At 45.9% G+C, this 14,077-nt stretch overlaps 1 protein-coding gene across 1 annotated transcript in view; it reads right to left on the bottom strand.

Annotated features, from left to right (window-relative positions):
• The window catches only part of myom3 (myomesin 3), a 30,924-nt gene that overhangs the window by 3,241 nt on the left and 13,606 nt on the right, over positions 1-14,077 (bottom strand). The window contains exons 11-30 of the mRNA XM_068756944.1: positions 13,694-13,893; positions 12,364-12,417; positions 11,632-11,759; positions 9,406-9,589; positions 9,148-9,322; positions 8,886-9,007; positions 8,554-8,741; positions 6,610-6,736; positions 5,552-5,733; positions 5,346-5,460; positions 4,934-5,090; positions 4,469-4,575; positions 4,142-4,186; positions 3,905-4,041; positions 2,181-2,325; positions 1,912-1,971; positions 1,463-1,530; positions 583-693; positions 394-481; positions 127-165 (exon numbers count right to left, since the gene is read on the bottom strand). Coding sequence (XP_068613045.1) covers positions 127-165; positions 394-481; positions 583-693; positions 1,463-1,530; positions 1,912-1,971; positions 2,181-2,325; positions 3,905-4,041; positions 4,142-4,186; positions 4,469-4,575; positions 4,934-5,090; positions 5,346-5,460; positions 5,552-5,733; positions 6,610-6,736; positions 8,554-8,741; positions 8,886-9,007; positions 9,148-9,322; positions 9,406-9,589; positions 11,632-11,759; positions 12,364-12,417; positions 13,694-13,893 — 2,432 coding nt within the window. The remainder of the gene's footprint in view (positions 1-126; positions 166-393; positions 482-582; positions 694-1,462; positions 1,531-1,911; positions 1,972-2,180; positions 2,326-3,904; positions 4,042-4,141; positions 4,187-4,468; positions 4,576-4,933; positions 5,091-5,345; positions 5,461-5,551; positions 5,734-6,609; positions 6,737-8,553; positions 8,742-8,885; positions 9,008-9,147; positions 9,323-9,405; positions 9,590-11,631; positions 11,760-12,363; positions 12,418-13,693; positions 13,894-14,077) is intronic.

Raw genomic sequence — 14,077 nt, 5'->3', positions numbered from 1 at the left:
GGAGAGGGAAGGCTGCTTTAAAAATATATATATATATATTTGTACACATTTCACTTTTATGCGTCATTTCAAATTCTGACTTTCATATCCGACGTGCTCAACATCGTCCAGCCACGAGTATCTCACCACATTGTTTGCTCAGCTGCTGGAGCATCTTGTCAAACTCTGTGGATATAAGGAACAATGAGGCCTTTCAGACGGCGTTCACGTTGCTCTGGAAATGCAATAATACTAAAAGGCGAGATAAGAGCTAGGTAGGCAAATACTAAGTAGGCATGATAAGATAAGAGGGACAAAAGTAAAGAGATTCATTTCTTCATTTTTAATGTGGATGGAAAATCTGCGGCGACTAAATGGCACATGGGGGATTGCTCTTTGTGAAAACGTTCTCACCGTTGCCCTGTAAATCTAAGGTGCTGACATCCTCCCCTCTGTTATCCGACACCACAGCTTTGTACGAGCCCGCCGTTGTCTTCGTCACCTGAGGAAAAGCACCACGTATATTAATAATGCTGGTGATGCAGCAAAATGCTTTATAATTCATCCTCTCGTTGCTGGTTAGCCAGGATTTGTCTCTGATACCTGCGAGACGGTGAGTGTGCCGACCCCTGACGACTGGTCATACGCAGCTCGGGTCGCCGCCTTGCCGTCTTTAAACCACTTGAGGGATGTTTCTTTGATTACATTTGTCACCTTTGCATACAAGAATCAAAAGCAGAAGAACAACCCTTTAAAAAGAGTGGACTGACAATTAAAGTAATGATTGCAACTCTGTGATTTGCTGTGATCCTATATAATGTAGAAAACCAGAAAATAACTCAGAGGGCACAGACCTCCGCCAAGCAGCTCATTCCCCTCCTAATTAGATTTACCACATGGTGAGCTGGATAATCAAAGGTTCTAGATTGTTCTTGGTTTCTTTATACACCAACCATGAAAAGTAAAAGCGATTTGGATTTGATGTGCATTTTTAACAGATGCATATTTTACAAGATTATAAGAAAATGAGAAAATTCAGATTTTTATTGTATCCGGATCGCTCTCAAAATTTATGGAATCTAAGTTAGACTAAGACCCATCTTCAGATTACTTTTTTTACATCAAGATCCATCCAGAAATGTTTCCGTAATCCTCCAACAAACAGACAAACGCACGGCAGAAACGCAGCCTCGTTGGTGGAGGTTAACTAGTTTGCCATTTTTGGGGATGCACTTCCTGCAGAGGGGATCGATGTGACTCTCATCTGTCCAGTCCACATGAAGCCACAACACACTTATCTTAGAATACAAAGGAAACGGCTGCTCCCGATCACCGTGACCTGGATGAATGACAATCTACACAAGCATATTCTAAATTGTTCCGTGCCTCAGAATGACAGCGTGACCTTTGTGGACTCTTAACATGGTGCCGCTGTCGGTGCGTTCAGTCATCGCCCTAAGCAAATACATTGCGTAAAATGTACCTTGCACTTGATAATCAGTTCACAATCCTCATTTAGGCTCCATGACGGGAAGTCCTGGAAATAGGGTCCTTAGAAAAACAGACATAATTATCCATGACAGCAGAACGAAGCGTTAAAGCATCATAATATGTCCTTTTACAATAATTACACAGTTATGTCTGTGTACCGGTGCCGTGGCAACAGCTGGCTGAGTTAACACCAATTAGAAAAGGCATACAAGAAGCACGCACGTGTCCCGCTTAGTTTAACGCCCTTGATTTTTGCATCTGCACGGAGCAGATGGGATGAGTTGTGGACTTTGAACGGTAAACAGGGTGCGTGAGCGTGATCTCTGGGACATTGACACACAAAAGGAGACTTTTTAGCTCATAGCTGAGGAGGCCAGTCACAAAGGAGCCCCCCCGAACCTTTGCAGAGTTTGCTGTTAGCGATGGAAGGAGAATCCTCACCAGACTTTCTCCTATGTTCACGTCGTTGGGCGTCGGCTGAGGCCATCGTTTCACGGAACTCTGTTGGAAACAAACACAATCGGAGAAGGAAGCAGAAAGGCGACCCGAGAGAAGAGGCAAAAGGTTCTAGAGCCCAAAATAAATCAGAAAAGCAATGCTAAATGCTCCAATGCTAAAGTCGGATTGAACCTCTCATTGTGCGAACGCAAGGAGGACCTTGTGTTTTCATCAGCGGTTTCATTATAATAATGGACTTGCTGCTGACTTACTCTCATCCACAAACACCAACGTGCACTGGTTTTTGGCAGCGCCGTCCCGCAGCTGAGCCGTGTACGAGCCCTCGTCCTCCCAGGTGATCCGGTCAAACAGGATCTCCACCAGACCTTTGGCCCTGTCGAAGTTGATCTTACGGTGCTGCAGGCGAGCAAACGGGCATCTTGAAAAACCACCTCAAGTACAGACACATGCGAATCTCCCGCGCAGGTGGAGACGGAAATGACGTCTCGGCGTGCAAACACGCAGGAACACACACACACACACACACACACACACACACACACACACACACACACAAAGCGGCTTTCCAGCTCATTTTCGTGGCTTTCGCGTTAATCAAGATAAGTGTGCGCCCCGCATGTTGATGACGGTGGATGCGATTTGTGATGTATGGCAACCCCGAGGGCCCTAATCAGCCAAATGGCTTTTGAATTTGCAAAAGCTCAGCTGTGATCATTTAGGAATAAAGTGTAATCAGCGCAGTTCAGATGGGGCTGCGATGTGGAGAACTAATGGAGGAGATGAAGATGAAACACAGGCGATGAATGGAGGGCTGCTGGATGCCTCAGACACACACACACACACACACACCCACACACACACACACACACACACACACACACACACACACACACACACACACCTACACACACACACTCCATCTTTGTCGGAGTTGTGAATGCAATGTACTGCGCTGTATTTGTTTTGCCCTCAACGGACGCATTAGAGCACGGTTCAATAACCTTGATGGCAGGGCGGATTATTTTTAACACAAACGGGAGGCGAGGTGAGTTTTTCACGTTCGCTTTATGCTCCCTGATCATTTCACAGGTGCTTTATTTCAAGGTTTTCAAATGGCTGCTAAAGTCAGTGTTTTGTTCCACTGCAGCATTCTGTTACTTTCATGGGATGGGGAGGAAGCGGCTTGTCTTGTTTGTGCTGCAAACAGTTTAGTGTTCACTAAGCTGTGTTTGTGATGCATGATATGAGAAGCATATTTATGCATGTACACACTTCTTTTTAGACTTTTTAGATTTGTGCAAAAGGGAATACTTTTAAAAGCACACAGTTTAATGCCACATGCTGGAAATCCAATACGAGTTTGTGTCAGATTACTTTGACGACAAACTGAATGGCATTTTTTTTGTAATTGGGAATGCAATCAGATACTTTAAATGTATTACTTTATTACTTACCATTTGACCATTTCAGGCAAAAATGGATGCAGTCAATGCACAGTTGGCCCGAAACGTACAAGAGTACCCGATAATCTCCACGATCCGGATCCGATCCAGATGAAATTTGGCTGTACGATAGAGATCCCCACCCTACACGATTGTGCCAAATTCCATAAACATCGGTCAAGATATTGAGGAAGCGCCATTGACTGCAATGTTAAAAATGTCAAAGTGTTCCAGAATCCAGGATCTCTTCTGGATCATCACTAAAATTTAAACATCTCTTCATGGTAGCATTCCAAATATGTTATGAAAATTCCATCAAGATGCTTCTGTAACCTTTTGAGTTATCTTGCTAACAATCAGATTATCAGACAGAAAAACTTGTGTAAACTCATCACCTCCTTGGCGGAGGTAATTACTGAACCGTGCTTTTTTGAAATCAGCAAACGCAGTCTTGTTAAATATCTGCAGCGGCGGTTACCAACCCGGAGGCTGACGTGCTCATCCCGTCTATCTACCCGTGCAGCGGTTCTTACCGGTGAGCTGGAGATCTCCTGGTCATTGAAGATGAGTCGCAGCTCAGCGGAGTCACTCAGACTCTCAGTTTCAAGCCAGAGTCGTACCTCTCCTTTCTCAGAAACCTCCACCTGCCAGCCGGACTTCAGGGCAATCACTGCCAAAAAGAAAACACAAACACAAACACAGCACGCAGAATTCCGATCTTTACTTCCAGGATTCTTCATTCCATGAGAACACACAGTTGTGGTACATACGTGGATTTCTTATTTGCCAGCTCAGGTCTTTGAGGCGTTCAAGGTCTGAAAATGCATTAAACAGTAGATCAGAACAAATATTTTTAATACCCATGACCTGCCAAAGTGCCTGTGAGTTGCACGCTTCTTTTCCTAAGCTGATTGGAAACGCACGCTTCGTTAGACGGGTGAGGGAAATTACCGATTTGCTTGATAACCCTGAAAATTAAAAGCCCCGTCTTTCCTGCCGCGTCAGCTTTTCCAAAACCCATAAGAAGCGAATGAGCAGCGATTAAGTCGTGAATTGGACAAGACAGTTTCTTATCCATCCGATCAGTTTTGTCTTGCCTTCGGCGGTGAAGTCGTAGCTGCAGGACTGCTTCGGGTTGTCGCTCATCGCCGCTGTGTAGAGACCCAGGTCCTCCTCGGTGGCGTCTGAGAAGGTGAGGGCCGACCTGAGGGACAAAGAGAAGACCCGATCGATGCATCTCCGCCATAGTGTCGGCCTCTTTCTGGCCCGATTGGGGTTTCTAAATACCTTTCATCCAGCTATGAATAAAGATTGTTTTATAGGTGTAAAGGCTGACGTTCAGTGGGAATGTCCCTTTAAAACACCCAGGCCGCATCTAATGGTGACGTAATCTCTCTGTTCAATCCTATTATGCAAAACTGAAGGGTAAACAGCATTTTCTGGGTCACTTCTGAAGAAGCGATGCGACAAATATGGCGTGAAATGAGGCGTGAAAAGCACCGGGGTGCTGAGGGACAAACGGGGACAGACGCACGGCGAACGTTGGACGTGCACAGTCGTACCCATTCTCTGTGTTTTCAGCCTGAGCTCTGCCGGCATCGACGGGCTCTGTGTAGTTTTTGCTCCAGAGGAACTCGCTCTCTTCATTCATCTGATCGGTCTTGTAATCCAGGAATATAAAGCCCTCGTCGTCCACTCCGATCTCAATTTTATCGTTGCCTGTGGAGGAAAGAGGTGGTTAAGAATGCGTGTTGAACATTATTCTCATCTAACTCCCAGCAAGAATATAAAGAAGGATGCTTCCCAGAAACTGGCCCTTTAAATACCTTATTTACAGAATAGATATGCTTCAGGAGGATGCTTAATTAAAACACATCTCGGGAGATAACCGCACCATCTGGAGTGCGTTGAAGCTTTTCCTGTTCGAATTGATTTCTTTTAGCTCCAGATTTCAGATTCAAGTGTTTGGCTGACCTGGCTGCGTCTGAGCTGTGATTGGCTCAGTCGGGAGGGAAGGACCGCCCACTCCGGCCTCATTGACAGCCGACACACGGAAACGGTAGGTCTGTCCCTCCTCCAGACCGGACACCTGAGTGTCATGAGAAACGCATTAAATATCTGCCATTGCTGCCCTAAATTAAGACGATTGAACACTTGGACCGACAGATACAGACACCCACCTTGTAATGTGTACCAGAGGCTGGTATCTCATCCAAAGCAGACCAGCTCTCCGATTGGTCCTCCTTGCTGATCTCCAGCAAATAGCCAGTGACCGGGCTCCTTCCCTCGTACAACGGAGCCGCCCATAGAAGCACCAGGGAGCTGTCAGTGATGTCCCTGACCTCCACATCGTAGGGGCAACCTGAGCAGGAGCAGCAGGTGTGGACCATGCCAAGTACAACAGGAAGTCAGCGCAAAACACCCCAGAAATAGGAGAGACTTTCCTTAATATGCACCCTCTAACGTCACGCCGGCACATAAAAGGTCACTTTAAATTATTAACAGCGTAGAGGAAGGCCCATTTGCTGAGATTAATGAGCCGAGCTTTAAAAGTGGCATTTGTGAGAGAGCCTCTCTCCATTTTTAATATTAATGTCGTAAGAAGCTAATACGAGTGGAGCCGGAACCGCTGGGCCGTCGCCCCAGGCGCCGCCCAATGGAAGGAGTTTTCATGATTGCATCGACACGCAGCCGGATGAACGTTGTTGCAGCATTTTTATAAGTTATTTCATAAAGAAATGCAAATCTTCCAAAGGTTGAATAATGTGCCATTTTGACATTTCCGAATCAGAACGCATCTCAGGTAGACTTTCATATAAACGCCTGCAAATAGCTGAAATGTAATTAATTATTAATTAATAACATCACAAAGTTTTCCCCCGAATTTCCTTTCTTCCTGCAGTTGATACAATGAGGCCTCTCCTGTACACATATAGATTAACGCCTATGAATGTCTCTCTGGGATTAATAACGTAATCTGAATCTGAATTCAGATTATTGGTGATCTATGTCTTTACAAACTCTTTCGCACCCTCCAGCAGTGCAATCTGCTAATTGCTTCAAGAAGAGTTATTCTGGAATAAATCACCATTTCGACTCGGATGCCACTTTTATAAGATGATTAAATCGTCAGCTCCATTCACGGACGCACATTACTACCTTTTTCTTGGAAGAAATCTGGAAGGAATACGCAACATCTGAAGGGAATGATTTGAAAATGACGTTGCCCCATTATTACCTGGTTCTGGCATCGTCCACTTCTCACACAGGAAAGGTTCACTGGCCTCAGAGGGCTTCCCAACACCGGCCAAATTGGCAGCAGACACGCGGAATTGGTAGAATTGTCCACTCGTCAAGTTGCACACCTGCGGACGCAAATCACAGGAAGAACTAGAAAAGCACTCGGAGAGCACAAACCACCACCAAGGCCCAGCAAATCAATAAATAACCCGGTCATGGATCCAGACGGTGATCCGGAGCATCATCAAAAGGTTCCAAGTTGTTCTTGGTATCTTTATACACCATACGTTATGCACCTGCAGCTCCCACGCCAGGAAAGGGCACCGAGCTCCAGTGGAGGTGAGCTCCATTACAAATGAGTTTAGAAAACAAAGGTGCGATGCATAAACTGCATCAGGAAGTAAGAAACTTCACTGCTCGTACACGCACACCCTTCCAGACTCAGGCATTTCACAAGGGATTAGCTCCACTGCCGCCACGGCATTTTTCTGCTGGGACACTGTTGCTGAGGGGATTCGGCCTTATTGATCCGTATTGATCTTCCAATTCACAGCCACTTAGACTTTACGGACCTTATCGCCTCCTGGAACAGTTGTGAATTTCTGCTGCTCTCCTCCAGCAGCTAATTCACACAAGCAAAATAAGCTTATTTTACAGTAAAAGCAATCGCCATCTAAAGCCCCCCCCCCCCCCAAAGTACCACCCGCTCATTATCTAGCAATCCTTCTTTAACCGCATTTAGGCCTTCTTATCAGATCAATACTTGGATGGTCTGTCCTGAGGAATGCAGAGGTCGTCTGGTAAAAAGAGAAGAAGGAGAAATGACATATTTCCTGCACTAGATGGCGAACTGGCAGCATTTGAATAAAGAGATGTGCGCAGGTCCGATCACTTCCTGCAGTGTTGATCATAGATATTCACTCACTGTTTACAGCGATGGAAGGCCACTAACAAGATCTATGATTATATTAGCTAGTTACAATGTAATTTAAGATGATTTTTATTAAATAATTCATCAAAATTATGAAAATGAAATTTTAAATGAAGATAAAACAGAAATAAATCAGCATCCATTTGGCTCCCCTGACTTTTAAGATGCTTTGATTTAATGTTTTGAAAAAGAAAGCATTAATTCAAAGTTCAGAAACAGAACATAACCTGCGTTGCAGAACTTTTTATGCCTCATGAATATTTCATGAAACCACAGTCTGTCGAAACAAAGACAATCTGCACCATTCCCAAATTAAGCAGTGAAATGCTACTCATTCAATACTAAAGTTTCTCTAATTTTGCAACCCCCCCCCAAAAAAAATCCACGGAATGAAGCAGCTCACGTGGGAAGCCAACAGAAGATTTCGAATTAATGTAATATTTCATTCACTCCAAAAGGTTGAACGTGGGTTCTTGAGCATTTGAGGGTTCCTTCAGGGCTGATCTTGATCGGCTGGCACAGTATCTCGTTTCTAACGAGCTTTGTCTTTGCTCTGTCCAGGAGCTAAAAAAAAAAAGCCTCCGCATACGTCGTCTAATTGCAGGGCACGCATAATATCCCCGAGACAGGTTAAAGATTTTACTTTCCTCCAGGTCTCCATGGACACTGCTTGTTGCCTAGTGACACGGTCAATGCCGATGACGAAGCTGTAACCTTATTATCGTGAGACGAGCCCTGAATGTGGTTCCGAAGAGAAAGCGCTTTGTTGTGCTCAATTTGGGATTTTTTTTCCATCCAAATTTGACTTGGATGTTTTTTTTCTCTCATAGTGGGTTAGTGTTCAACAAATGGAAATTTGCATTCAGCAAAACATCTTTCTGTATTCATTATGAATGGGAAAAAAATAAAGGCAAAGGCTCCAGAAGAATGTCGTCCAACTCTGTGAGGCTACTTGCTTGAGTTGCTAATGCTAGCCACATGTCTTTAGCGCCGCGCTGGGATGACCCTGACCTCAAGTGTCCTCTCTTTGGTTGGCTCTTCTTTGACCTCTCGCCACATTTCCACGTCCTTTTCTCTCTGATCCAGGTAGTAGCCACGCACAGGGGCGCCGCCATTATGTGCGGGGGCCCTCCAGCCCAGCACCATCTCTGATCCGGTGCACAGCAGCAGGGCGATGGCAGAGGGGGCAGAAGGAACGCCTGGAACAAAGGAAAGGAAGGGATGATCGAAGAGAGAAGTGCCTGTTGTAGCTCGATATATATGTCAGCCTGTAAAGTTTTTTTTTCCTGGGTGAGAAGCATTTAGTTAGTTTTCGTTGCGATCCAGCTGCCAGGTGCGCTTACGGACGGCCGATTTGACGACGATGGGTTCGGACTCGTGTGAGTAGCTGCTGTTTCCCGCTCGGCTCACGGATTTCACCCGGAACACGTACTCTTTTCCCGTCTTGAGGCCGTGCACTGTGAAGCTGAGGAAGAGGAGTCACATAAAGTCATATAAAGATAGTTCTGGATGATAAAACGCCGATTCATTATGAAATTAATTAAGCCGTCAAACAAAACCTGCAGAAACAGGACATCGGGCCGTCGGAGCGTCGGAGCGCACTACCTTGGATTGGTGACGGGCTTGTTGTTGACGGTGTTCCAGTCTTTTTCGCCGGTCTCGTTGTAGTACACGTAGTAGCCCAGGATATCGTCCTTGTGTTCGGGCTCCTGCCACTTGACCAGCACCGAGGTGTCCGTGTCTCTAAGGACCAGGATGGAGTGAGGCGGATCTGGAGGAGCTGATTGGGAATCGGATGAAACGCCATCAGGTGAAGCTTTCGGTGTAAATAATCACTTCCTAAGGAATTCCATTTTGTCTCACCTTGACGGGGCCCTAAGGAAATTGGTTGGCTGGGCTCCGAGGGGTCGCTGACCCCGTACTTGTTAACGGAACGCACTCTGAAGCGGTACTTCTTGCCCTTGAGCAGGTCGAACACCGGAAACCTGGGAGAGTTCACCACCACGTCCAGACTGGCCAGCTCCCAGCTGCTGCTGCCTTCCAGGGACTGATCCAGGAATTAGATTACAATTAGAAGATGACGTTGAAGCGGCTTTTTTTAAATCTCTTTATTCAGTATCCTTCAAGCATGCCGGAGGACTCCAGAGAAGGAGTGCCAAATATTCATCTCATAATTCATTTAAATTCATTTTTTGGAACAAACTACTAAATTCAGGAGATGGGGGGGGGGGGGGCCAAAGTGACAGATGGACGTGTCGACAGCCAGCGTCTCATCTTGGGCTAATGATGTTATACGATGCTCGGCTTCTCTCTTCATACATTAATTTTCTGTTCTTCGTCTTCCCTAAATTACCATCACTTCCTCCGACAGCGAATGTTGGAGGAGGACATCCAAATAGATGTCAACGAGACCAGTGATCATAAAGCGCTGCTCAAGGGCGGGAGTGATATTTGAATGTTCCTTTATTATATAAGCAGAAGATAAGCGGCGGACTTTAATCATTTCAGATGCTTTTGACAGATTTGATGGTTTTATTACCCTGGCAACTTCTAAAAGTCCAATAAAAAATATATATATTTCCTGTGGCAAGTCGACTGATTATTGGAGCTGTTGGGGGCTGATACTGGAGAGGTGAGATCTTTTTTTTATTTTACTGTTGCTAATAACAGGCCGTCCTCAAGGCAAGCTTGATTTTAGCATCCTCTTTTAACGACAAATCTAATTGAAAATTAGAACCGGACTTCCTTGAATATGTTTGTGTGAAATGCATCACTGAAAGGCGGCTACATAAGTTCAAACCAGAACAAACTTCTCAGGTCCAGATAGTTTGAAAGTGACAAAAATAAAAGTCTTCCAAGTGTTGAAAAGCAAGCAATAGAATCCGACCCTGAATGCAGAAGCGCTCGGGATGAAAGAGCAGCATCAGTGTCTGTTTGCTTTTAATGAGATCACAAATTCTCACTTAGACTGACACCCCAGTGGGGGACGGTGTGTGTGTGTGTGTGTGTCTTCCTCCTCTCTTTTTGATCACTGCTGTGTTCTGGAGCCTGCTGTTAATTTGGCTCATGCGCCACCAACGGCGGAACGAGCGGAACAAATGATCCAAGGACACGGATCCTCGGCGTTGCGTTCGGAGACGCAGCGTTTTTACTTGTATAAAAGGTGTTTTGTGTGTTAGAACAGAACACGGGTGTTTCTGGCTGACTTAGTGTGTGAATTCTGAATGTCTTTGCCAGCACATTCATCAGTCTTACATTATTTTATCTCCATAATGAGGCACATCTTTGATGGACCGCCATCAGCATTAATTTGAAGGTGCGTTCACGTGTTCCTAATGTTTCTCCTTTAAGCCCCGTTTCATCTTTACTCCCTCAAGCGGCTAAATGCTCCGCCATGCTCACCATTGAGTCGCTTGCTGCGTTTGTCTAATCTCTTCGGGTTGGGCACGGGCATTTTTGCAGGAAACGGCCGTCTGCTGCCGCCATAAAAAACGGCTGATTACAGCATCTTATGACCTATTTTACTCTCATTTCTACGGCTAATCGGACGCATTCAAAGCCGTCATTAGTCTCTGCTCATTTCAGTGCAGTGTGAAGCACTGGCACCGATCTAAAAGGAGCTCGAGTCTGGTAATCGCCCAATTTGCTGGATGGTGTAGGAACCTCAGCCCAAAATGACTGGAGTGGGTTTTTTTTAGAGGAAAGCATCATTGATGATTCCCGTTTCACCTGGATTTTGTCACACAGAGGCTGAAACTTGTAGGGGGATGTTTAAAAAGTCTCCTTGTTGATGACGGAAAGCAGCCAAATTGTTATAGAAAGTTTTTTATTATGTTTTTTGTCAATTTGATCCCTGACAGCGTAGATCAAAGACGGTCACCGACATGGTAATTTCAGGTTTCAAAGCTTCCCCTGAATGCATCAGATTCCTAAACTTTACACGCAGTCAAAAACCAGATTATACGGTAAAAACTGGATACTCGTGACGGATCGTGTTTCGAGTCCCTACGAGTTCATTCAAAGAGGAATCACACAAGACCCTCTCAGTTATCGTTAAAGATGAATGTTTCTCTGCGTGTGAACACTGACCCTCTCCACGTAGAAGGTGAGCGGCTCCCTGCCTCTGGGTTCAGGCTCGGTCCAGCTCAGCACCACATGGGTGTCGCTCACCTCACAGGCGTGCACGTTTGTGGGAGGTAGAGGAGCTTTGACATGACCTGCATCGCCAGCAGAGGAGGAAGAGGAGGAGCAAAAAAAGAAAAAGTCAGAATAAAGTGAATGTGGCCTCTCTGACCTAGTCTCCAAAACATCTAACCATCACTTTCCACCTTATATATATATATTAGAATACATATAATATTAAATAATTTTGCCCTATATATATATATATATATTTAGGGGAAAATTATTGGTCAAGTTTGACTAAAGAAATCTGAATGAGGATAGAACCCTAAAAGGAATAATTCTGGTGCTTTTTGTCTTGAAGTGTGTATCAATTAACTTTTAAAAATGCCACTCATACGTCTGTTCATGACCTCCATTGAATCTCTCTCTCTCTCTCCCTCTCTCTCCATTATGTGCATTTAGCAGGACACAACCAGGGTCTGCGCTTTCCTTTCACATCTGCTAATGGAGCAAGCGCTCTTTGCCTCAGGCAAGTAATTACTGCAGCTTGTTGTTCAAAATTATATCAAGACACATTAAGCCAGGAGCCCCTTGGGTCGGTGTGGGGTCGGGGTGGGGTGAACATAAAAATGTTCAAATTGCATCTTTTTATAACCACATCATACATGGAGAATTAAAGAAACAAGATAGTCTCACCTTCAAGTTCATCTTTTGTAATGGTGACTGTCCTCCCTCTGTCTGTGCTGACCACTGAGGAGGGGGGGCAGAGAGAGAGGGTGAGTGGGACGACAGGGGGAAGAGGAAATAAAAGAGGAAGACGTGTCAGGATGATGTTATGAGAGAGCCCATGATAACGCCATTAATGTTGGCATTAGAGGAGCAGCGGCGAGGGAGACGAGGGAGGAGGGAGAGCACTCTGGAGGCAAGGCAACCTTCCGTTTGTCCTTCATCTGTGTTTAATGATCCGCGCCTTTTGACCAGAGTCCATCTGTCCTCCCTCCAACACGCAAACAGGAAGTTACATCTCATTTTGGTCGTCCTCATGCTTCTACTGTGTTTAAGGGGAAAAAAAGTGTTGGCGGCAAAGACTGCAGAACTCTCCGGCTCGGCAAAACTTGATCCACGTTTGCACAGCGGCATCATCCGTTCCTGCCCCCCCCTCCCTCTCCCGACGGAGGCGGGGGGGGGGGCAGGAACGGATGATGAATTAAAACCGGGGCCAAGCTGCTTCTTGGTGGAAGCAGACGGAAACAAATGAAAGGTAAAGCGAGAACAGGTGAACGGAGGGGCATCGTGAACGCAGACGCTTTCATTCAGGGCATCGGACGGACTGATGAGCGTGAAACTGATGCAATTCACGAGACGCGACCTTTACGGTCGACGGATCTCAACCCAACTCTGCGCCGGGAGGCTTTTGAGCGACTCCCACCATCATCGGGAGGAGGTGAATCCACTGCTGCAGGGATGGGGCGTCAACGTCAGCGTAATGTTATACAGACAGCAGAAGCCTAAGGCCACCGGTTTCCGTCGGTTTTATAATGTGCAATACGAAGCTGAAAAGTATTCCATGTCCTCCATAATCACTTTAACTGGGTGATAATAGTAGATCATCCGAGAACGGTGCTTAAATGTCAATTATTAGCTTCCTAACAGGGGCGTGCTGCGGGTAGATGGCCTGGCAGTGTTTCCGCCCCCCCCTTGAAAGTGATCCCGGAGATGTCGCTCACCACCGCCGCCTTGCTGTAAGCCATCGACGTGAGTTAGAAAGCATGATCTTTTTCAATACCCAACACATTAAAGTGCAAGTAATTACAAAAGTTGCATCGACGGTAAAGGCCCAAAGTCCCTTAAAATGACATTAAATCATGAGCCAAACTCAGCCCAGCAGCTTTCAGTTTTCTGTTCACACAAAAACCACCACGGATCCACCTCTTGGACTACACTCCTCTTCGGTGAGGCGTATAGTTTTCGAGAAATGGGCCAGTAACCTCTTAATGTGCGTGCGTCGGGGTGCTTCACGCGTTACCCATAGTTCTGGTGTGTTCCAGGGGGTCTGCAGTGCGGACAGGTTCGGTAGCCTTGGAAGGCCGTCCCACTCCGGCCTTGTTCACGGCTCGAACCCTGAACTGGTACGGCGTCCCTTCCTTCAGCCCAAACACCGGGTAGTGGCACATCTTCTGGACGTGGACGTTGCAGCGCTCCCAGTCGCCCTTCCCAACTTCACATCTGAAAAGGGAGAGAAAAGGAAGCCGGGAAAACTATTGAGGACTTCTGCAGAAAGCAATCCGATCTATTGATCGAATTGATCCCGCACAATAACGCACCGAAGTCGGTAAACAATCCACCATTTGAGGTAGATATCAGGTTTAGATTACACAGCATCGGTTAACTGCTGAAACAACCGTAAAGA

Source organism: Brachionichthys hirsutus, chromosome 3 (genome assembly GCF_040956055.1).
Source record: "Brachionichthys hirsutus isolate HB-005 chromosome 3, CSIRO-AGI_Bhir_v1, whole genome shotgun sequence".
Lineage (NCBI taxonomy): Eukaryota > Metazoa > Chordata > Actinopteri > Lophiiformes > Brachionichthyidae > Brachionichthys > Brachionichthys hirsutus.
This window is presented reverse-complemented; position numbering and strand designations above follow the sequence as displayed.